The 25,554-nt window shown below is 35.7% G+C and overlaps 1 protein-coding gene across 5 annotated transcripts in view; it reads left to right on the plus strand.

The window, feature by feature from the left end:
• kkv (hyaluronan synthase-like protein kkv) overlaps nt 1–25,015 on the plus strand; it is a 41,870-nt gene extending 16,855 nt beyond the window's left edge. Inside the window, exons 1-20 of one of the 5 annotated variants that reach the window (XM_089077587.1) lie at nt 195–3,871; nt 10,822–10,932; nt 11,317–11,567; nt 11,826–12,119; nt 12,666–12,875; nt 13,151–13,495; nt 13,926–14,317; nt 14,507–14,774; nt 14,858–15,120; nt 15,304–15,514; nt 15,644–15,891; nt 16,061–16,253; nt 16,538–16,692; nt 17,802–18,110; nt 18,777–19,024; nt 19,332–19,638; nt 20,473–20,649; nt 22,883–23,044; nt 23,203–23,431; nt 23,546–25,015. In XM_089077587.1, the coding sequence (XP_088933713.1) occupies nt 10,823–10,932; nt 11,317–11,567; nt 11,826–12,119; nt 12,666–12,875; nt 13,151–13,495; nt 13,926–14,317; nt 14,507–14,774; nt 14,858–15,120; nt 15,304–15,514; nt 15,644–15,891; nt 16,061–16,253; nt 16,538–16,692; nt 17,802–18,110; nt 18,777–19,024; nt 19,332–19,638; nt 20,473–20,649; nt 22,883–23,044; nt 23,203–23,431; nt 23,546–23,889 (4,716 nt within the window). In that variant the 5' untranslated portion in view covers nt 195–3,871; nt 10,822 and the 3' untranslated portion in view covers nt 23,890–25,015. Of the gene's footprint in view, nt 1–194; nt 3,872–10,821; nt 10,933–11,316; nt 11,568–11,825; nt 12,120–12,665; nt 12,876–13,150; nt 13,496–13,925; nt 14,318–14,506; nt 14,775–14,857; nt 15,121–15,303; nt 15,515–15,643; nt 15,892–16,060; nt 16,254–16,537; nt 16,693–16,967; nt 17,274–17,801; nt 18,111–18,776; nt 19,025–19,331; nt 19,639–20,472; nt 20,650–20,939; nt 21,117–22,882; nt 23,045–23,202; nt 23,432–23,545 lie in introns of those variants that run through there. The other 4 variants (XM_011637046.3, XM_089077586.1, XM_089077588.1 and 1 more) reach the window with 4 other exon arrangements.
• The last annotated feature ends 539 nt before the right edge of the window (nt 25,016–25,554 follow it).

The raw sequence follows: 25,554 nt of genomic DNA on the forward strand, positions 1-25,554 counted from the left end.
TCAAAAGTATCAATGTAATATGTCATTTGATAGATATTAAAGTATACAGAAAAATGAAAAAATTGAAATATATGAATTAAAATTGATATATAATAAAAGAGAATAAAGCCAGGGGCTCGAGCCATGCTTGATGCAATCTCTCCTGTCACGCTCCAGGAGGATTATTTGTATATTTGCCAATGACGTCGGAAGATGTCGCCGCTGCAGTCCGATCTGCATCCATCGAAAGAATAGGATCATCATCTCTCTGGAGTACCGGTCGTGGGGATTCGAGAGAATACATGTATATATGTATATTGTAATATATGTATATATGTGTATCATTGTATTGTTGACGTGTTATTCTAAACATGTTATTTGCTTTGATAAATATCATCACATGACTCAGTAGTCAAAGGGATAAGATGCCTGCCCGATAAGCAGGAGATCCAGATTCGATTCCTGGCTGAGGTGGTATTTTTTCGCAAAACAATTGCGAGTTTTCTGGTACGACTGGTTCGTGGTCGGACTCCGCTGTGACGCAGACTCTCCCTTCTTTAACATATATGGAATATAAGATGTACATTATTTGGCCGCGCTTTCTTTTTAGTACTAATCTCCCACTTCTATCATTGATCATTTCATCGTCTCATGATGTAGCGATTTTTTTTTCATTATTCAATAATTATTAATTTGCATGAATTAAAAGTTGTTAGAGTGGAAATGTAAAGTGTTAAGAGAAGCATAATCTTTTCTCAATTGTTTTTTTACGAATCAACTTAACGCCTGTTCGATTAGTGCCCCATTCCACTAACATAATAAAAAACATGTTTTTTATTGGAAACGTATTTCTTACGTTATAGATATAAGGAGAGTTTTTTAATTCGATTAATAGATCGCATTATGCGCAAACGCAACTTTGCTCCATAAAAACAGCATTTGCGCATTATGCGATTAATCAATCGATGAATTAAAAAACTCGTCTATTGTTCAAACATTGAAAAAACAAAAGTATTTTAAATGTGTATTTTAAACATATAAAAATTTTAATTCTTAAAACTAGAAAAAGACGAAGAGTAAGTTGAACCGAGATTAAAATTAACTTATGTTGATGGAATCGAGCATAAAATGATCAGTGAGAAATTTATTGATCAGACATTGTATTGATAAAATATATATTAAAAAATATAAAGTAAGTATATATATTTTTTATATGTTTACATATACACATTTAAAATACTTTTATTTTTTCAATTGAACTATGTCTGTGACGTAAGAAATGTTTCCAATAAAAACATGTTTTTTATTGCTTTAAAAATATTTGATTTTCTCAGAAAGTAAATTATGCCATGAACTTCTCCTGAAACAATCATAATAAGTTACAAACAAATATATAACAATTTTACCATATCATGCTCTGTGTAATAATGACAGATTATTATGCAGAAAATTCAAGTAATTAGAATTAGAGTAATCGTAACAAATTCGCTGTTTTTGCATCGAGCAGTATATACTATTATTATTATTCAACCATTCTGTCACTTTGTGCTGTAATATCTTAACAGCCCGAAGAGTGACCTATGATTCTGATGATGCAAATGTAAGCGTGTACACATGCACAATATATACATATAGAGAGTCCCAGATTCAGAACAACTCAATTTTTGTACACACGTATATTAAATGAAAATTGCTACGTATATGTATTTATAATAGATAACTTATATCACGCGTATAAATTCTTCGATTGAATAATCTGCTGACCGTAATGAAAATTTTATCTCAAGCAGACATTGTACATTTTTAACTTTAAACTTTGAAGCAAGAATTGATTTAATTCGTAAATAAAACGGAAGTTCTTATGCTCGCGTGATTTTACGTCATGAAAACATACGTCTTTACAAATTAATCTCATCTCCAGGGGGGGAATAATTCTTTTGTAATATTCAAACTTTAACTAATCGTATAATTAAATTATGAATTATACAATTATTATAATAAATAATATATAAAAAACTTGAAAGATGTGTGAAAAAATATTGATCGAATTATGACAGAAACGAAGTAAATAAGGCTACGAAATATGTAAAGTTCACTGAGAAAAAGTGTTATTGAAAAACATGAATAGATGACATGAACATTAGATAACATAAACATTTTTAGCTTATGATATTTAGATATAATTGTTTCTTTTTATTATTTTAATATGTTTTACTATTTTAATAATATGAAAATATGTATCAGTTAGAAGAACTATTGATATGAAGTAAAAGAATGTTTTACGTTGAGACGTGAAGCATAAATCAGACACGTGTGTTGAAGTCATAAAATTATGTTTTTATTCGGTGTAAAATTCCTTATCATCTCTGGATAGTATATCAAATATATAATGCTGAAAATACTTTTTCGAGATTATATTTTTGAGACTTATGTATCAACATCATTTCTTAAATTATGAGTCGCAGTATCGTAAAGTTTGGATATAAAAAGGTTTTATGTAATTGAAAAAAAGATTAAAAGAAATGTAATTTACTTATAATTAAGAAATAAATTTTTGAAAATTTTATTTTCTTTTTATTTTGTTATATTATATGTGACATAAAAACATTATTATTAAAAATTATTATTAATTTGATTTTATAAATTCTAGGTTTTTTAAAATCTTTCTTTCTTTTTAAAATTAGATTATAAGAAAAATAAAAAAGAAAATTATATATTTCTTTTGATATCTATAACATGTAAATAACAATGTAACGTTTCAATCCTTGTTTAGATTCTCCTTACAACAAGAAATTATTAAATTAACAAAATGAAATAAGTTGAAAGGATACAATAAATTAAAATAAAAATTGATGATCTGTAATTCGAGTGAAGTGCATAGAATGGTGAAAAATATTAAGTATGTACATATAAATTATTACTTCAAATTCATGTAAAGTTAAAAATTATTAATGGTCAGATGATTGGGAACTTGAATTGATCTTCGATTAGCTAAGAATCTTTTCAGAAAATAATATCAAGTGTCTTGATACCATTTCTTCATGCACTTGACATTGTTTTATTATTAGCTAGATATACATTTATCATCCGCGTTCTTCTCGCGAATCAGCAAATCTTCTTGCACGATTGCGAAGCGTGTTGCCATTCTGCAGGCGACATTCCACTCTGCATTCTCAATGAAAGTTCGCACGCAGGAGAATATTGTCATTCGGTCTCACTTGATTCGTCTTGAAAAAAAAAATCTCCGAAGGATTGTCACTTTTTAAAAACAGATTTAAAATCATAATTCCGCTCTCGAGGACAAAAGATGGTAGCCCGCGAGTTTGTTACCTCGCATTCAAATCACTCACTTTTGCTTCGCCTCGACTCCTGCCTCTCGCTCTCTACCTACTCTCTCGTGAAAGTACTTCGCTCCGATCGGGAGGCGGGGGGGAAAGCCTCCTCGAGAACTGCCTCTGGTATCTTGGTAGACGATGCCACGGCAGTCGTTCGGCCAACGTTCACCTCGACTCCGCTTTCACCGATCCTAGCGATCTCGCGCGATCTCGTCGACGTCGTCTGCGTCGTCGTCGCGATAGTTTTCTCGTCCTCCTAAGTACCAGATGATCATCACACGGATCCACATTGCCCGCTGTTGACGAAACGGATATAGCATTAGTGAGAAGACAGACAGAGAAAGAGAGAGAGAGAGAGAGAGAGAGAGAGAGAGAGAGAGAGAGAGAGCGTGCGAAAGTAGCGGAACGATCAGCTTCATCGATTGGTTCGAATATTCCAAGGAAGTGGATCCAGGAAGCATACGTGACCCTTCGATTTCTCCGCCGAGCATGATTGTCTGCATCGCGAGAATATCGAGAATAAGGATTCAGTAAAAATTGAATCGCCGAATCAGCAAGTACGAGATTATTTATTATCTTTTTTCCTGTCCGCTTAGAAATTACCGCAAACGCCAGCTTTTATGTTTATTAACACCTAAGCGTCATCGACACTTAATTAGCGGTTGTTGCTTATTAAGCTATTACCAACCAACGTCCCCTTTTTAGGAGAAACATTTAATTCCAGATATTTCTTACTATTTTGAATTATTATTTAACTCTTAAATGTTATTTATTATTCTTATATTATATAAAAATGTTAACTTATCTTATTGTGAACATTTTATTTTATTAAATATTAAATAATTGTAAACTATCTTCTTTTCAATTTTTTAGAATCTGATTTTCGATAATAATAAAGTATCTTTTAAAAAGATAATCGTGCCCAAAAATTATGTGAAGATTTAAAAAAATGTTTTTGGATTATTTGATATTCTGTAGATAACAATATATTTTTTTAATAGTTTAAAGATTTTTAAAAAGTGTCTTCCAATACCATCAACTTGATGCTTTTATAAATTAATCTGTGAATTTTTTAGAAAGAAATACTTCAGTTAAATATGCTTATATTATAATTACGATTATTTTATTGGAACAAACATTTCTGAAGATTTTTCAAATTATTAACCGTCAGACTATTAATCAATTGATAATTTTAGAAGTAATCCCTCTAGAGAATATAAGAATTACTGTAGTTTAACTAAAATCCTTTTCGCTATAATCACAGCTTTACTGGGTTAACTTCCTACTTATTAATCGCCGCGAGCAGAAATGAAAGTAGTTTTGTTGCGTGCCCTGTTTACGCTGTTACGCGAAAACTATGTGCGCGAAGTTTCCATACGGAAAGCTTGAAATTCTGAGATTTCGGAATTTTATGCACACTAAAACGCAAAAAATCAAACAAGAAACAATTCAGAAGATATAGCAAACAAGAAAATATAATAAGAATAGCTCGAATGTTAATGACAGTAATGATGACATATTAAAATAGTACGATGTAGGAAAATTAAAACTGAAAGTTTTAAAATTTTACGCGCTCAAATACGCGCCAGCGACCAAATATATAATAAAATAAAATAAAATAAAATATCAATAAAATCAAGAATGATATAACATAAAAAACGATAAAATTACGATTATATTATATTATTACTACATTAATATTAAAACATTTTTTGTAAAACTTTTTTTGTAAATTTAGACATTAAAATTTCAAAGTTTATTAAAAATAAATTTATTTATTTGAAATTTGCAATGCGACGAGATAAAAGATAAGAATTTAACAAACATAAAAAATAATGCAGATAAAAGATTTGAGGATAACAGCATAATGGAAGAATAAAATAAATATTATCATTAATACCAGAGGTAAAATATGTGCAAGTCCCGAAGATACGAATTCTTACAACCTCGACGCGAAGGACTAAAAATCGAAGCGAATGATCTGGAAAAAAGAAAAAAGAAAAAACAATAATGACGAAAGAATTCGAGAGCGATACCGCAACGGCAACACGTCGTGTCGAAACAACTTCATATTTACTCTCAGAACTTCATTGATCGTCTTGGCAGATGAATAAGGGGGCGGCGTGCGAATCCCCGTGACGACGACGGCGACGACGCATTGCGAGAGTCTGCGGCCCCCGGGGAGACGATAATTGCATATTTATGGAACGGCGTGACCTTGCGCCCGTTACTTTCACTATCACGCCGATCCGCGTGTGATTGCAATGCGCGTGGTGATCCATCGATCCCGCTCGCGTTAGATCGCGCGTCGCGATCCGATTCGCTCGATCTCGCTTCCCCGCGGCGACAAAGGATCGCGATAGCGCGATCAGGAAGTTCGTCTCCAACCGTGAAATACTTGTTTGCGATTGTCATCGGGCTCTTTATCGCGATGATGCCACGGACGTTGCTGTTCGAGCGAGCCCTGAATTGTGACACAAATCAGGCGGAAGCGAACGAGCTTATCGACGATATTAATGAGACGAATTCCCGGCGATAAAGCTTTTCCCGATTTTCCCCACCCTTGTCACGACGAGATACGTTATCGTGGTATCGAGGGCGGACAATCGGCTGTGCCCGACGATTGGGGGTGCCTCGTTGTCGATATCGCTATCAGTTGTCGGAATTACGCGGTGCGGAAGTTGTGGAGTACACGCGCGTCATAAACAGAGATAAATCCGATAGGAGCGGCAGGAGCGATTCGCGAGAGGCGTCGTGAAAAATCTCTTCTGCGTTTCACACTTCCGTCCGTCACAGCAGATCCGCGCTGTGACGAATCGGATCGCGGGAGCTGTCTTCGCTCGCGCGAAGAAATAGATTTCGTTGCCGCGGCGCGCGACGCAGGGACGAAGAGAAAGTAAGCGTGTTATGCCGAGGCGGTCGGCACGCGACCGTCGCGTCGAGAAGTTTCGCGCGACTCGCACACGCGCGTTGTATGTATATACGTGGAGTAGTTGCGAACGAGCTGCAATTACGTGCAAGCATTACGAGGAATTTAGAAAATAGCGCGACGGACCACTAACACTTGGCGAAAAATCCGATCGCGAAACTGAGAGGTGAGCTTTCCCCGCGACGCTCTACAGAAATACTAATTCGAACAATGATTACTAATAATGATTTAAACGAGCCTAAGTTGAAAAACATAAGTTGACACAATTATATCACACTTAAATTGTTCGTATTTTTAATTGCCTCACAATAACAAAGGTAGTTTAATGATATGCATTTTGCGCAAAGTGGAATTTTTCTGCCGAGTGAAAGATGATGGCCAATGTTTGAAGGCAGAGAGGCAAGATTTCTTCGAATGAAACATTTTAACAGAGTTATTAAATTAGCTTAATTACTCAATAATTAAAAATAAATTTAGGAGGAAACAACATTACATAGCTTATTTATGTTGTTTTCTATAAAAAAAAAAAAAAAAAAAAAAAAAAAAAAAAAAAAAAAAAACAAAAGTAATCAATGTCACATGCGAGGAATTGGATAAAATTTGGAAATTTTATTACTTTCCTGAGATATAGGCATGGATTCTTAAATTCGCTATATTTACATATATATTCCAATATTTATTTCTCCACTTTTATATTAATTCTGTCTTTACATTTTGTCTCTCTATAGACAATCAATAATCATCTTGAAGATAATAAAATTCTTTAAAATCCATATCCCATATTCAACTTTTAATTTAACAATAATTACATTTTAATGGATGGTTTCATATTAATAATATAATAAAAAACAATTGTGCGAAATGAAAGTCTATTGTAAAAAGATTGTAATCGCAATCTACACTAAATTGCATGCGAAAATTGTTCAGAATGGTATGTAACACGCAAATTAAATCAAATTAATCTAAAAAACACATCTAGATACAGATAATTTAAATAAATTAAGGAAAGAATTTAAATTTTAAGTTTATTAAAACACTTATATAAAAATAATTAATCAATTAATTACTGTGTATAATATAATATAATTATAATATAATTATAATATTAATAAATAATTAAAGCACACAAGGGCTCTTGAAATAAAAAAAACAATTAACAGAAAAAAGTAGACAAGTGACGTAGTCGAGCGCAAAAATTAAAATTTACAAAATAATATATTATTATTAACATAAATATATAGACAGATAAAGGTACACCTGTTTACTTACGCGTTTATGTGGTGTTAATAATAATATAATTAATAATTAATTAATTATTTAAATAGAATCTAATCTAAAAAAACTACAGTCAATTTAAGACGCAGCACGAAAAAACGAGAAAATTACTTGATTAGGGAATTTTAGCGGGAGAGAGATGAACGAACAATTAAAAGTCACTCGAGCGACCGACGTTCGATGCTGATATAGATCTCCGCTTTGCGATGCATCCTGTATGTATATACGTAATCGGCGAGAAATCGTGGGTACGTACTCGACTCGGTACTACGGCTAGGATTCCTCTTTCCTCGAGACGAAAAAAATAAGAAGCTGTATGTAAGACGCGCGGGCCGGTCGGCGGAACGGTCGGGGGGAAAAAAAAAATGTTGGCTCACGATCGGGAGGAATCGGGGACGATGAACTGGATCCGGCTGCCGATCGCTGCCGTCGTCGCGTACCGCGTGTCCGACTCTCGTTAAAATCCATTCTCGAAATAAATATTCTCCGCGAGGCAAGGTCGTTCCTTTCCTCGTGACCTCGCGTTCCTCCGAGAGGAAAGGAAACTCTCTGCTGCTCTCTTCTGCACGTGTGACTCACACGCACACTCGAGAAGCGAAATTCTTTGGCGATCTCGCGCCAGGGGCATATCCCGCGCCCGCGAGAGTTCGACAAGGGAGGGATAAACAAGCCTTTTGCTTGCCTTTTGCTTTTCGTTTCCTCTTTCGGTTCCTCCTAATCCAATGCGACAAGTGCATTTTTCTATTACTTTTCTTTTCTAATCCCTTCTTTTACCCCCTCTTATCCTTGTAATAAAACATTTTTCTTAATTAAGTCTCTGTTATTTATTTTCTTCATCAAGACTACTTAGATCCATTAGTGTCCTTAACAAATTGAACTTTGATTAAAGATCTGATTTCAGAGATCGTCTCTCTCTCTTCGATAAATGAATATTTTATTAAATAAATTTTTATTAGCAAAGAAATTCAACAAAGAAATTCTTACGAAACTGACTACTCATTATTCTTGATAAAGACTCCTTTCCTTTAATTCTTGATGAATCGATCTTTTATCAAATGGATCTTTTATTATTTATTCCCTCGATGAGTAAAACGCAAAAACACGACGCTTGCATCGTGTAATCGGGGACGCTTGCGGGGCTAACTGATTATTAGAAACTTAACTGGCTCTGGCTCTAGCTCTTTTCGACCAACCGCATTCCCTTTCGCAAGCAATGACAGTTCGTCGCACCCGATCGCGTGCATCGTCCCAGAAACTTATTATTCTGGATTGGTAGCTAACGGTACGCGACTTCCTCACAATTTCGACGCGACTCGAAGAGAATTCTAAGAGAAAAATTTTTTAAAATCGGTCAGAAATTACAATTTTCAAATCTGTATGACAATTTTTTTTATTTTATTCTTGTTAAATTCCTGAAAAAAAATCTAACCTGCGCCAATTATCTGAAGACGTTATCTTTTTTATGCCTGTAATATTATTTTATAAATTCATATATATATTCAATAATAATTGTGTGTGAAGTTATTTTCTGTAAATAGAAAAAAAAAAGATAAATATTATTCGCTTATAGATATGTTATTTATATGTTATACCACGATTTTCATTATTATATAATACGCATAATTCCTATTTTACAAATGAATTTGAAATGATTTCGAAGTAAATTTTTCAGATGCGTTTTTCTCCCAAATGAAAAAGCAAGTGGAAGAAAAAATTTTACAAAAAGTTTACGGGTTCATAAAACTAAACTTACTAAATTAATTAATAATTAGTTATCAATTTAAAATATTAATTAACATAAAAAATACAAAGGAAAAGTAATGTAATAATTGTCGATCAATTTAACTAAGCATAGGTATCATGAATTTAATTATTTCTCGAATGAGCCGTGTAGTCGAATTGAAGCGAGCATCTTTCGCTTCATGAATCCCTTTTTGTTCACAAAGCGCATCCCGCGGTGCATCGAGACTCGTCGTCTCCTTATCGAGAAACGTAGACGAAAAAACGCGAGGACGAGGAAGGGGGAGAGAGAGAGAGAGAGAGAGAGAGAGAGAGAGAGAGAGAGAGAGAGAGAGAGAGAGAGAGAGAGGAAGAGGTGAAGGAACGCGCAAAAGAAAAGGCGAAAAGGGTTGGCGCACATAGAGAACTAGTCATGCGGCGCCGACGGATTTTACGAACTATGACGAGCGGTCCAGGAGGATGGCGGGGAGTCCGAGGGATAACGCTCGGCTTCGAGGGCGGCAACGGCCGCGGAACGGCGGCCCGCCGTCGAGTTACAGTGGACGTCCTTGCTACGACGTTATCTGCCACGTCGTTCGTTTCGTTTCCCTTTCACTTTCGTGCCGTAGTCCAGGAACCAGAAACCCCGGATCTTTCTCTCTCTCTCTCTCTCTCTCTCTCTCTCTTTCCTACGGCGAACAAAGATACGCGCGCCCCCGCCGTACGGGGCCAGGCCTTGGCGAGGGGGGATTCGGTGGGGAAAACGTGTGCCAGATGTTGAGGAGAGATAATTGCGCGAACCGCGATGACGTCGCGCGATAAACTCCAAGTTCGTTGGGTCACCGTATGCTGAAAATTTTGAGGTCTTACGCGCGAGATTTATTGTATTGATTAACGATGGATTAACGATGGATTTACGTTTTACCGGTGACTACGGTCACGGCTGGCGAAACGGAGAAGGAAAATGCTCTATCGATTAATAGAGTAAAATAATAAAATTGTCGTTCAATAATAAAATAATGGAAAAAGATTGTACTTCATACTCGCTTGTGTATTCAAGGATAAAAGAAGTCGAAGGCCGACCTGAGGCCAAATGTAACAAAAGTAAAAAGTTCGATCACCGTCACGAAGAGAATTTTAATTTTAATATCAGGCTGTATTTTGTTGTTAATTTAATCTTGCATATTAAATTAATTTAATTCTTGATCATGAAGTTTATTATAAATGACTGTAATAGTTATTGTGACATTTCTAAAAGGAATGTAATAATGGAAAGTTTGATTTATAAATGATGATTTTTTTATTGTCAATAGAGAAGAAGTTTATTTACTTCACGGATCTTAAAAAGATTTATTTTAATCTTCTTTAAACTTTATATGAATGTAGAAATATAATCTTTAAATCTATAACTTTAATTAGAATTTTTAGAAATTCATCATGATTTGATTTACAGTTCTTGTGATTGTCGCTTCACAGATAGTAAGATCTTTCCGCATTTCTAACACTCTTGATTATAAGTGCATTATTCGTTTGAAGAAAACAATGCCGAAAATACAATTGAGATAAATGATCAATGATCTGCAGGATGGCGAAGAATCAACATCAGAATGGCGTAATACCGGGAGGCATGGTGACTGGTCCAGATGATTTTTCGGATGGTGAAAGCACTCCTCTGACTCAGGACTATGCCGGAAGGTATAGAGATTTCATCATCTTTAATAATTTCTTTTTGGCCCAAAGATTCAAGGACGAAAGAAATTAAGTAAAAATTGGAAACCGCGTATCGAATAACAAAAATTGCGAAAAAAAAATCGGAAAAGAATAAAATTAAAAGATTCAATTATTTATAATTGGATTACATTAGATTTCAATTAAATGCAAGAATCAGATTAAGATTAATAATTAGATAAAGATTATGTTAATTAAAAGAGAAATAATTTGCTTTAGATTACATGTGAAATTAATCTCTCCTAGAAAGATTTGAATAGAAAATTTATCTAACGTAAATAAAATATTTATTTGCGAAAGGATGATCCGATTATTAATCGATTATTAATTCGATTAATTGTTTCAATGTAGCCAACGAACGATTGTCGAGACGAAAGGATGGGACGTGTTTCGAAATCCACCGATGAAGACCGACTCGAACTCGGGCTCTATGGCAAACCAGAAATGCCTGGAGAGGATGGTGCAGGTGATCAAGGTTTTCGTCTACTTGCTCGTTTTTGTTATAGTTTTGGGCAGCGGCGTGGTTGCCAAGGGCACGATTCTCTTCATGACGTCGCAGCTTCGACAGGACAGAAAAATACTCTACTGCAATAAACAACTCGGTAAAATTTGAATATATGTTTTATCTTGAACGAAAAAGTTCTTGATACGATCTTGATACGATCCAATAAAATCAAAATTCAATTTCAAGTTAATTCGGAGAGAGATTAGAGATTGCGAAAAGTAAAATGATTCTATTATTAAATAAAATTACAAGAAGATAGAGAGAGCAATAAAGATATATGCATAAAATCTAACAATTATTATTTAGAAGCTCGTTTTCCCGATTATTATTTCGCTTGAATAACAATCTCTTTTAGATCGAGAAAATCAATACATAGTGACACTACCAGAGGAGGAGAGAATCGCGTGGATATGGTGCATAATAATCGCGTTCGCGGTGCCGGAGTTCGGCACGCTGGTACGCAGCATCCGCATGTGCATCTTCAAGTCATGGAAGAAACCGCAATTGGGACACTTTCTCGTAGTTTTCATCATGGAGACATTTCACGTGGTCGGCTTGGCCTTGATGTTCCTGGCGGTGCTTCCAGAACTTGACGTCGTCAAAGGGGCAATGCTGACCAACTGCGTGTGCTTTGTTCCAGGATTGTTCGGTAATTCGATGCTAATTTAATTTTTTATTTAATTTGGTTTTATTTTATTGTTTAAACGTTGAATATATACAACAAATTACAATATAGAGAAAACTAGAAAAAAATAATAAATAAATGTTTAAAGAGGAGTTACATATAAGGAAGTTTATCCGAGAAAGAAAAAAGTGAAATAAAACTAAATATTATATAAAATAAAACCAAATAATTATTTGATATAATGATATATTTGTATTAATAAATCTAATTTATTATTCGCAATATTAATTGATATGCATGAATATAATTGAATTTTCCAAGCAATCCAGATTTGCACCATACGATCTGGGATTTATATTCCAGATTGTATAATACAAATTTGGATAATTTTTTATAATATTAAATAAAAAACATGGAATCCACCCGCTTTATTCAATCGCGATCGCCCGACTTTCGCGATTTTTCAATTTTTCCACGGTTCCGTATTGCCGAGCGAATAATAATCGACGAAAGTAGTGATCACGCCCTGTCAGATAGGTGAAGTGAAACACACGCCGCGTACATTCACAGGCCTACTTTCCCGTAACAAAAGCAAAGACGAGTCCAAGCGATTCGTCCTCGTTCTTGTCGATATCGCCGCCTTGGCCGCCCAGGCAACCAGCTTCGTCCTTTGGCCCTTCCTGGACAGTTCGAGACGATCTTTATGGCTGATTCCCGTTTCGCTGCTTCTCGTCTCATGCGGCTGGTGGGAAAATTACGTCTCCACGCAGAGTCGAATCGGTGAGTTCCCTGGTCCTTTACAACCGAAATATTAATTTTATTCCAAATTAAAATCGAATCACAGCAGGAATAAAAATCCCTATTTTTTTCCTATAATAATTAACTTGTTAATATATTAAGAAATTAATTATGTATTTATCTATATTGATTAATTATAATTTGACACTTTTGGATTAATTATTTTATATAAAAGCTTATATTAATTATTTTATTAAACTATTCAACTGGTTGACCGGTGGTTGACAATTATTTTTACCTTTTATCTCTCCTCGCAGGTCTAATCAGATCGCTCGGCAGAGTGAAGAAGGAGATGCGATTGACGCGTTATTTCACCTACCTGTTGGTGTCCGTCTGGAAAATCGTTGCGTTCTTTATCAGCTCGGTACTGATATTGCACGTCAAAGGAGAAACTGTCGGGCATCTTTTTACCATGCTGAGCAGCGCCTTCGGCGACCACAAGATCACGGTCACGTCCATCAAGGCGATCACCGGCGGCAGTTTACCCGATCTTTCGGAAATTCTAACGGGCGACATCACCGAGGTCGTCAACGCCGACTTCAATACGCCCATCTACGTCCTTCTACTGCAGATTGCTGGCGCTTATTTCGCCTACGTGTTTGGTAAGCGAGCTGAAAGCTATCTTGTAACAATAAGACTTACGATACTATATTACAATTATGCAAAAAAAATTATGCAAAATTTTTATGGAAAAAAAAAATTATTCGATTAGATGAACTAATTTCTGGTGAAATATAAACGGAATTCAGAAATTCCGGTTGAAGTTATCAGACTTCACTCTGAATTAAATTATCAAGGTTTCTGGTTAACGTAAAGGAATCTAGTAATTTCAATGGAAATTTCTAAATAGTCATTTCATCAAAAATTAGTTTAGCCAATCAAATTATATATTTTTCCATGTGGCTTTTGTTAAAAAAATATATATTCTGAAAAAGATATGCCTTAATTGAATAAAAAACATTTTCCCTGGAATTTTAGATTAAAGATACTTTCCGGTTTTAATTAATTTATATAATTTATATAATTTCGCAGGCAAGTTCGCATGCAAAATCTTGATCCAAGGCTTCAGCTACGCATTTCCGGTGAATCTCACGATACCAGTATCGATTTCCTTGCTGATCGCCGCGTGCGGTCTCCGCAACAGCGATCCTTGCTTCTTCCACGGCACCATACCAGATTACCTGTTTTATGAGTCGCCGCTGCCCAACTTTCTCAATGATTTCGTGTCGAAGCAATACGCTTGGGTATGGCTGCTCTGGTTGTTATCGCAGACTTGGATCACCCTGCACATCTGGACACCCAAGTGCGAGCGTCTCGCGGCCACGGAGAAGCTCTTCGTCGTGCCGATGTACGACTCGTTGCTGATCGACCAGTCGATGGGCCTCAATCGGAGAAGGGACGATCAGCCGGAAGTCAAGGTCGAGGTAAGTATCTTCGGTCGAACTTAACTTTCAATGTAATTCGCAAAGTAAAATAAGCTTATATTAACCTTTTTAATTCTATATTTCTTAAAATAACTGATTATTTTAAATAGAAATATGAAAAAAATAATTACTGAACTACGAATTTATTATTAACTCTTCGATTAATTGGTACTTGGGGCCGATCGATAGGATCTGGCAGAGATAGAGAAGGAAAAGGGCGACGGCGACTACGAGACGATTTATGAGCAAACGGACGGCTCGACTACACCTCCGTCCGCAGTGAAGAGCAGCGATCACGTAACCAGGATATACGCTTGCGCCACTATGTGGCACGAGAACAAAGAGGAAATGATGGAATTCCTGAAGAGTATCCTGCGCCTGGACGAGGATCAGTGCGCGCGGCGTGTCGCTCAGAAATACCTAAAGGTCGTCGATCCCGACTATTACGAATTCGAAAGTAAGTGACGTTGCAGACTATTAATTAGCAGACACTATTAAATATGTCGTTGCTTTGTAATATGGGAATACGCAATTCTGCAGCTCATATATTCTTCGACGACGCGTTCGAGCTGTCCGACCACGACGAGAACGAGTCGCAAGTGAACAGATTCGTAAAGCTATTGGTCGGCACGTTGGACGAAGCCGCGTCGGATGTTCATAAAACGAGGATGTACGTGAGAGCACCGAAGAAGTATCCGACTCCGTATGGCGGACGATTGGTTTGGACTCTTCCCGGAAAAACCAAGATGATCGCGCATTTGAAGGACAAGAGCAAAATCCGACATAGAAAACGGTGGAGTCAGGTATTTAAAAGAGCTTAAGAGATTTCGAATTTTAGAAGCTTAAGATTTTCGAATTTTAATAGAATAAAAATTCAAATTTAAAAAAGAGAAGCTTAAATTATATTTATTAAAAGTAAAGTTATTCTCGGGTTAAAGTTTTACCTCGGAAATGCATATTCATTTTCTGATTTACATTGATTACAGGTGATGTATATGTATTACCTTTTGGGACATCGGCTGATGGAATTACCGATCAGCGTCGATCGCAAGGAAGTTATTGCCGAGAATACATATCTATTAACGCTGGACGGCGATATTGATTTTCAACCGGCGGCTGTGAAACTTCTTGTCGACCTGATGAAGAAGAATAAAAATCTAGGCGCTGCTTGCGGTCGCATCCATCCAGTCGGTTCCGGTAAGTCAGCAATTAAAAACAAATGTAATCGTAACGTAATGATTAATAATCGTAATAGTTCACTAGCAAGCAGCAAATTATAACTATTTAAATATTAATTGACAAAACATCTCTCGCGAATGGACCCAGGACCAATGGTGTGGTACCAAATGTTCGAGTACGCGATTGGCCACTGGCTGCAAAAAGCTACCGAGCACATGATCGGCTGCGTGCTCTGTAGTCCCGGATGCTTCTCACTATTCCGAGGTAAGGCATTGATGGACGACAACGTAATGAAGAAATACACGACCAAATCCGATGAGGCGAGACACTACGTGCAGTACGATCAGGGGGAGGATCGTTGGCTGTGCACGTTATTGTTGCAACGAGGATACAGAGTACGTATTGATTTTGCTATGCGATGACTTCCTATCCTATTAATTGTTATTTAATTTATTGTATTTATTGTATAGTTGATTTATTATTAGCATTTTATCCTTATTTCACGATTTTCATTCATATTAATGACAAACGATGACAAATATTTTAAACTGTCTTATTTTATAGGTAGAATATTCCGCGGCAAGCGACGCTTATACTCACGCACCGGAAGGATTCAACGAGTTCTACAATCAACGGCGTCGTTGGGTGCCTTCGACTATTGCGAATATCATGGATCTACTAATGGACGCGAAACGCACGATCAAAATCAACGACAATATCTCGCTGCCTTATATTTCGTATCAAATTCTATTAATGGGTAAGTGCTTTTCTGACAATCAGAATCCAATTGAAGATTTAACTGTGAACTACAATATACAAATTTATAATTTTAAATTTCATTAAATTATAATAGACCAGATTGTATTTATAAATAAGTTAGAATAACCTAAACCTAAATAAACTAACTTATATTTAATATATATAAAACTTATATTTAACTTATATTTAATATATATAAAAGAGTAAATGTTTTAGAGACTTATTGACTAGTTAAGTTATCACAATACGACTAATAACTTTTATCGGAATATTTTAAAACAGGTGGTACGATTTTGGGACCCGGCACGATCTTCCTCATGTTGGTGGGTGCCTTCGTGGCTGCTTTCAAAATCGACAATTGGACTAGCTTCTATTACAACATCATTCCCATCTTGTTCTTCATGATCGTCTGCTTCACGTGCAAAGCGAATATACAGGTAAGTATCTCTCTCTCTCTCTCTCTCTCTCTCTCTCTCTCTCTCTCTCTCTCTCTCTCGATTTATCACGTCTGTGTAAACGTGTTCGTGCATATTCGCTTTTCGCTTGTATTGTCTACGTCTTTCATTCGGAAATCATTTTCATTAGCAAGAATTCTTAATTGTAATATCATATTAATGTAATTTTTGTGCAATATCGATTCATGTTCTGTATGTTTGCGATTTTTTACGTCGGAGCTCGATCGAAGACATCTTCAAGAGTGGATGGTTTTCAGCTTTTATGCGCCCAGATCCTGTCGACGGCGTATGCGATGATCATGATGGCGGTAATCGTAGGTACCGCTCTACAGCTTGGCGAGGACGGTATAGGCTCACCCTCGGCAATCTTCCTCATATCACTGTCGAGCTCGTTCTTCATAGCAGCCTGTCTACACCCGCAAGAATTCTGGTGCATCGTGCCTGGCATCATATATCTGTTGTCCATTCCATCTATGTATTTGCTCTTGATACTGTACTCCATCATTAATCTTAATGTTGTGACCTGGGGTACTAGAGAGGTCCAAACGAAAAAGACCAAGAAGGTTCGTCAGTGTCAATTTTTTCTTTTTTTTTTTATTTATTTATTTATTTTTTTATCTTTGGCACTGAGTCATAATTAAATAGGGATATCTTCTGAATTTTTAAAAAGATGAAAGATCAGGTTTTTGGATTCTCTCTACTCATTACTTAAATATTTTTTCTAGAATGAAGTAACGGCGTCATTACGAAAAATATTTAATACTTTTTTTGTAAAAAACTTTTTTACAGTATGATGTACGCATGATATCTTTATCGTAAAAGTTACATTTTTTTTTTATTTACAAAATAGACTAAATATATTTAATGGCATGTTGAAGCAACTTGGACGTTCTCCAATGCACGAATCGAATAGGGCTGCACTCTGGAGATAAGGCAAATAATCTCTCATCAAAGTTTCCTCATCAAATGATCTTTTTCAATCATCATTCCCGCTTTGTCGTAAGAGTCCGTCGCGCTTTAGCTTCAGCTTCGCTTAACTCAAAATGGAGGATAAATAACGCACACGAAGGTTTGGTGATTCTTAACGACAGGTGATAGTAGCCGCCGTAATCAGCGCCATGTATGCGATTGTGATGGCAGCAGTGATCATCGCGTTCGCGATAAACGTTGTGACGGACACCGTGATATCGCCGAGCGTGTGGTTCCTGTTCCTCGTGATGGGCGAGTTCGTGATCGCAGGTTTCTTGCATCCATACGAGATCGGTTGCCTCCTGCACAGTCTGATTTATTATCTGGCGGTACCCTCTATGTTCGTGCTATTAATCATATACTCACTCTGCAATCTGAACAGCATCTCGTGGGGCACGCGGGAAAGTAAGACGGAGAAGAACGTCTGCGTGGTAATTAATCTCACCGACTAATCTACGCTAATCGAGGCATCACTCGCGAATGTTTGCGAATGTTTTATCGGCTTTCACAATTTTGTATATACGCAAGAATATCTAATGCTTGTAATTAATGCTGTACAATTCGATAAGAAATAGAGGCTCATCAACGTTTCTAACTATTAAGATTTTTTTTTTTTTTTTTTTTTTTTTTCGAAATTTATCTACATTATTTGTCAAATTTTAGGAGAAAAAATTAAGAGATAAAAAAAAATTGAAATTTTTTCGAAACTTTAATAATTTCCAATTGAATTTATTTTTTTAAATTAATGATATAAATTATAAGAAAATATTAGATATATATTCTACAAATTAAACAAAAAAAAGATTTAATCTTTTTATTAAAATTTGATTAAAATTAAGCACATGTATGAGTCTGTAAAATTAAAAATACAAGTATGAAGAGAGAATGATTATTACTAAAATTAAACTACTTTCGTAATGAAATTTTTTTTCTTAAAACAAATGTTAACGGATTAATAGTTAGTTGGTTAATATATTTAATTATATCGTATCGTCACCTATTTAACTAACTTGAACTCGCATTATTTAATGAAAAAAACGCATGGCGATAAACATCTTTGTACGCTTGTGATATACATGATTATTTGCGCGACTTAGGAACTCGAGCAAGAGAAACGGGAAGCAGAGGAGGCAAAGCGCAAGGCCAAGCAGAAATCCTTACTAGGTTTTCTGCAGAATGGCGCAGGCACCAACGATGATGATCAAGGTTCAATCGAGATATCGCTGGCTGGTTTGTTCAAATGCTTGCTGTGCACTCATGGCAAACCGTCCGCCGAAAAACAGCAACTCGTGGCAATCGCCGAGTCGCTCGAGCAACTTGGCAAAAGACTCGAAACTATCGAGAGGTAAGGGAGAAACAGCGGACGGATCGACGAAAGATTGGATCGATAAGGTTTATAAATTGTAAAGTTGAAAGTAAGATGAACTCTCGAAGGAGATTTTGCAAAAATAAACAGTATTACAAAACAAATTACAAAACGAAAAATTTTTAAATTGTAATATTGAAAGATATGTCGTCGTTAGAAAACACCAGCTTTCTAAAGTAAAAGTAGATAAAAAATATCTTTTTCGTCATCACATGAATTATTTTGCTCTCTATTAATTTTGAGATTAATTCTTAATAATTGATCTGGCTATCTTCTTTTTTTACAGAGCGGTAGATCCTCACGCTTCTGGACGAAGAAGAGCCTCCTCCGTAGGTTCGCGTACCGCTGATCATCTGGGTGCTATCGGCGAAGATCCGGCCGAGGATGATGAAAATAGCGATACGGAGACAGTGATTAGCCAGAATACCGAAGGTAATCGCGACGGCGTCAACTTCCTCACGCGACCATATTGGCTGAACGATGACGGTCTGAAGAAGGGTGAACTAGATGTATTATCGTTGCAAGAAGAACAGTTCTGGAAGGATCTGCTGGAGAAATATCTTTATCCGATTGACGAAGACAAAGCGGAGAAGGTAACGTGACAATCGAAGCACTGGGATTCTCGTTCAACTTTCTTTTGAATTTTAAAAAATGCACGAAAAAAATTAAAATTTATTCTGTAAAATTTTCAAATTTTTAATTTTGAGGACTAAATTAATTATTAATTTTTATCAATCCATTTTTTTCTGCACATCGAAAAGCTTTTATTTTGCATTTTGATTTTAAGTGATTTCTTTTTAATAGAATAATAATAGTAGTAATTAGAAAATAGTAATTAGCATTGCTATTAATAGAATTAATTTTGTAATATAATAGAAAAAAATTTTGGAATCGGGATGAATTTTTTCGTGATACAACGCGCGATACGTCTTTGTCAGTGCAAGCTATCGATCGAGGATGAAGAAACAAAATTTATTTTTATGATAGTACTAGTAAAATTGTGCTTTCGATTTGTTTTACATTATTTTCCATATTTGACAGACGCAATCAGATGGAATCATTGAGAAATCAAAATCTAAAAAATCTACAAAACTTCCATTTTTCGGCGATTGCCTAGAGAAATACAATTAAGCTAAATTAAAGTAAAAATTATAGAAAATTGTTCTCTAGTTAAAGCTGATTAAATTAAATTAAAAATTTAAAGGAAGAATTCTTGATATAATTTAAAAATAATTTAGGTAAAAAAGATGATGAAAAATTATTAACAATTGAAATTTTTCAATTAAATTGCCAAACCAGACATTGGAAGCTTGTTTCTCGAAGTGTGTGAAGTTGTAATGCTTCGCAGAGAACATGCATCTATTTGTACAGTTAATTGTACATTGTTGATATATTTAAATTAACGCACCCCATACTGCCCCGGTCAGGCACGAATCGCCAAAGATCTAAAGGACCTACGCGACCAGAGCGTCTTTGCGTTCTTTATGATGAACGCCCTCTTCGTCCTGATCGTCTTTCTGCTGCAATTGAATAAAGACTTGTTGCACATCAAGTGGCCATTCGGCATCAAGACGAACGTCACGTATGATCAAAGCACGATGGAGGTAAAGCCAACTCCGTCGGCGCCTCGCCGATCCTCGATCGTGGATTTATCTCTAAGAAAATCGTTAACGACAAATTTCATGGCGCGTCCAATTTTTGATGCGCCAAGTCCACGAGATGGACGATCGATCAAACGGACGGATCGTAGATAACGTAACCGAGATAACGAAAGATCGACGGATCGATGGACCGATCGACGGAGTTCTATACTATACTTACTAGTCTAATCTCGTGTCGTTTCTTTTTTCTGTTTCTCTCTGCATTTCCCACGCATTTCGCACGCAACGCGCAGGCCCGCATCGCCGCCGATCTGATCGAGCTACGTAACAAGAGCGTGTTCGCATTTCTAATGTTCAATGCGTTGTTCGTTCTGATCGTATTCTTGCTACAGCTGAACAAGGATCAGCTGCACGTAATCTGGCCGCTCGGCGTCAAGACCAACATCACCTACGTTGAGGAAACCTCGGAGGTATCCGATGATCAAGCGGTGAAAGATCAGGGGAAAGGATTAGGCCATGGTGGTGTCCGACGATCGTGCGGTGTCTCGTTAAAGCCGCCCCCGATGCTCTTGGACGCTTGGATAAATCTTGCGAATAAAGCTTATTGCCAAAATTGCCAAAATTACTCGATGAGAGAATTAATGAAAATCAGTAAAGACATAGAAATAATAATGGAAATTTGTTAAAATAATGATAAGGTTCCCTAAAGTTTCCTTAAAACTTTGTTTCTTCTTTTAAATTTTCTTTCACTTTTTCTTTCACAAATTAGAAAATTTGTCAAAAAAACTTGTCATTTATCAATATCTTGGAACCAGTTTATTAAATTTGTTTCTGAACATCCAATCGTGTCAGGGGCGAGGATTGTATTATATCTCGGTGATGACATGCACCCGACTCAATATGTACATAATGTTTTATGTGTCATTAACACAATTGACTCGTTCGACAGCACGTGGAAGGTCTCCTCGATTAATATTCTCACACGCAGGTACTTCACCCTCACCTCGGGTCGAATGGAATGGAATGACGTGGAGGTGATTTCTAGTGGCTCTAGTGACTAGGAATAACCAGAGATTAATGGCATACGTAATAACATATTCCCGTTTGCCCCTTCTCATCAAATTAAACGAGATCCATTTGTGAAATTAAATTAAACCACATTATTAATTTAATTAATTTATAATCAATCAAATAATAGAAGTGGATAAATTGACGAGCTTGCTCCTCGAGATATTTGAAACTAATAATTTTTGGGCAGAAAATAAAATTTTTAATTCCTGTTTTCGTCAAGAAATAAGTTGATGTCTTTATTATTTCTATATAATACCTAAAAATTATTAGTGTCATTGTTATAAAAATTATTATATGAATTATATTATATGAAAATTGCTAATATTATTAAAAAAAAGATTATTAAAAAGATTATTATTATCTAAAGAATTAAATAATACGAAAGAAAATGATGCATTCACGTATCTAAGAAAATAATTCTGGAATCGTAGATTCTTACAGATTCGAGATTCTACAAATCTTCCATTTCTGGATATGTAGAAACCCTCGGATCCTGCGTCTTTTTCCCTCTTTTGTTGTATCTAACTTTGACACATGCACATGTCACAGATGTGGCAGTGGACGAGCACCACTAACGTATATAACGTAATGGTTGCTTTCAGTGTCTTCACATCAAGAGGGGTTCAACCGAGCTCGTCTTATTTTGTTTGTTTATAATAATGTGTGTTTGTGTATGCGTTTTGTATATTTATATGTACATAGGTGTGTTAATCTTAACACGCACGAAATCCACCAATGATTATGGAATCTTAACTGCTAACGACTTGTCCATATATTCAATTTGTTTTTAATCTATGCACGTACTCACGAAGGAATCACGATTCTTAATGGTGATCGATCAATTATTATTATTTTTCACTGAACAAAATTTAAAACGAAATCTCTCTGTAAATCGTGAAAAAGTAATTCGAAATATAAAAATTAATAAAATAATTTCAAAAGTTTAACAATTTAACAATTTAATAATAAGACACTAACGTAAAATTGTAATAATTTAATGATAATGATTTATAACATAATTTGTATGTTATTTTGATAACTTATTAAATTAAGTAGAAAAATATTCGCTAGCTTCAGTAATTGCGATCGCCACTAGGCGTTGTTTCCCAAAAATAACTACTACGTTGCGTATCGTAACAAGTTCTAAACACGTGCGATTTTACAGGTACACATCACGAAAGAATATTTGCAACTCGAACCGATCGGTCTCGTATTTGTCTTCTTCTTCGCGCTAATATTGGTCATACAATTCACCGCGATGTTGTTCCATCGATTCGGTACGCTGGCCCACATTTTGGCCAGCACGAGCTTGGATTGCTGCAAGAAGGTGCGTGTTGATTTTTATGTTATAATATTACATATGTTTTGTCTTGTTAAATTTTTGCGAAAGATTGGTCGCTTGGCGAAATACGATGGACTTTTGCACCAACTCGATCCAACGTCTGATCTGAACTGTTTCACGTGAATGTTAATATGTCTTCGCAGACGAAGGATCTCTCGGAGGAAGCCTTGCTGTCGAAACATGCGGTCGACATAGTAAGAGATCTCCAGAGGCTAGACGGGATCGAAGGCGACTACGAGGAAGGCAGCGGTAGCGGGCCCGGTAGACGGAAAACAATCAGAAATCTGGAAAAGAGTCGCCGGAAGACGCAGGCGATCAACACGCTCGACGTGGCCTTCAGGCAACGTTTCTTCAGTATGAACGAGGGCGCAGGTGAGCGAGGAAATTAGGAAGCTAGAAAAACGCGAAAAACAATTTTGAATGTAATGTACCTAATAGTCTTTAAACTAATAACAATCGTCGATAATCGAATTAAAATCTCTTCAGGTCTGTCGAGGAACATGTCGACGCGACGCGAGGCGTTTAAGGCGTTCGAGGGCAGACGTAACAGCATAATGGCGATGCGCCGGAAGTCGCAGATGCAGACTTTGGGAGCAAACAACATCTACGGCGTGGCCGGCAACCCCCTCGGAATCCAGGGTCGACCGTCCCGCAGCAGTCAGATATCCGTGAAGGACGTCTTTGAGGGACACGCGGCGGCGGCGGCGGCTGCGGCAGCGGGACACGTGAACGCCGGTTATGAAGGCGACGACAGTCCTGGCAACAGTTTGCGGCTACAGAATCTCGGCAGCAGTCAAGTCACGTGGCGAGAGGCGAATTCCAACGTATAATTCCTCAATCTCTTCCTCTATCCTTTATCGTGATGAATTAACGAAGAACCCAGTAAATTTATTTATCGAAGAGCTCAATTCCGAAAATATCTCCAAGTCATGTCTTTAAAAAAATTGCGTGAAAATTTCATCATGCTTCTCGCAGTTTCTTCTTTCTTCCAACGCGAATCTCGTGCTTTGAGAAATGGAATTAAAAAATGATATTGCTTCAAGATTGATACTTGTAAGTCTAGCAAGGCTGCAGAGGAGAATTATTTTTTAAAATAAGGTTTTAATGATTTTGGAAGTAAGCTCATAAATTATCAACCATCAATCGAGGAAATCCATGTTTAACATCAGAAATTATGGTATTTTAACGAAGATGCTTTCCCACACGGTATGTAAGTCGAGACGTTCTTAGGATGTTCCTGCATCTTAAAGACGTCTCTCAGATAAAGCGTATTGTGTGGCTTGTTACTTGTTACAAAATAATTTTTATAAATTCGTAAAGGGAAGAACCGCACAAATTTAGATAATGAAGCACATTCGCATTTCCTTTCACGTATTATTCTTCACTCTTTATGTTTTCTCTTATCTCTAATGTTTTGCTCGTCATTGCTGTTTCTCATTATTATTATTATTATTATTACACATTGTGGTGTTTCAGACACAAGGAGATACATTTTGTATCGTAATGTTGGTTTGAAATAGGTCTGTTATTTTTTCCTTCTTTTAACTGTATTTTTCACATGCTCTTCTGCATCTCTCTCTCTCTCTCTCTAATTTGCTTAAATCCTAGAAATATATCTTTTTTTTTTTTCATTTTAAATGCAGAGTATGTAAAGTAACACAGTTAAAAGAAGCGGACCTGATTTTTGTATTGTTACTGCCAGGTAAATCGGTGGTGACCGCGATGATTACGCTTACTCGCTCCGTTTTCTATTATGTATGTGATAAGGCCGATATTTAAAATAGAAATTTGCGTATGAGCGATGAATGAATGTATATACAAGTGTAAATTGCACGTGCGTATTTGAAGATTGTATGCATAATGATTGTATGTATGATACTAGTAAAACAATAATAATAATAATTATAATAATGCCACAAATGTGGAGAATTTTAAATAAACTGCATTCAAATGATATATCTTCACATCCTTCATTTAATTAATTAAAATTCAAATATAACTAAAAGTCTCACTAATAATGTTATGATATAACAACAATAACACATTCATAAAGACTATCAAAACTGTCAGTATTGAAAATGTATAATGTACGTTACGTAGATTTCCAGCATTGTGTGAAGTGGCATTGGAGCACAGTTAAAATTAAACTGACAATACTGACATATGTCACTCTTAAAACTCTTCAAATTTGTTTCAAACAGTTCCTTAAAAAATACTTTGTTTCTAAAATAATGTTGAACATAATTTTCGAATAAAATGAAAGATCTGTATATATATATATATATATATATATATATGTTTATTCTTGAAAAATGTAAAAAGAATTACAAATATGTAAACAAAGAATTTTTAGGTCAAGCAGATAAATGGTGAAAAGACAAATATTAGTTTATTTAATGTCTTATTTTTATTTAATATTAATTAAAAATTAATACTAATTAAATTTTATTAAAATTCATCTAATATTTCAAAAACTAAAAGCAATCTCTGTTTTA

The sequence above is a fragment of the Pogonomyrmex barbatus genome, unplaced genomic scaffold (assembly GCF_055798465.1).
Source record: "Pogonomyrmex barbatus isolate J1 unplaced genomic scaffold, ASM5579846v1 scaffold2, whole genome shotgun sequence".
NCBI classification, from domain to species: Eukaryota; Metazoa; Arthropoda; class Insecta; order Hymenoptera; family Formicidae; genus Pogonomyrmex; species Pogonomyrmex barbatus.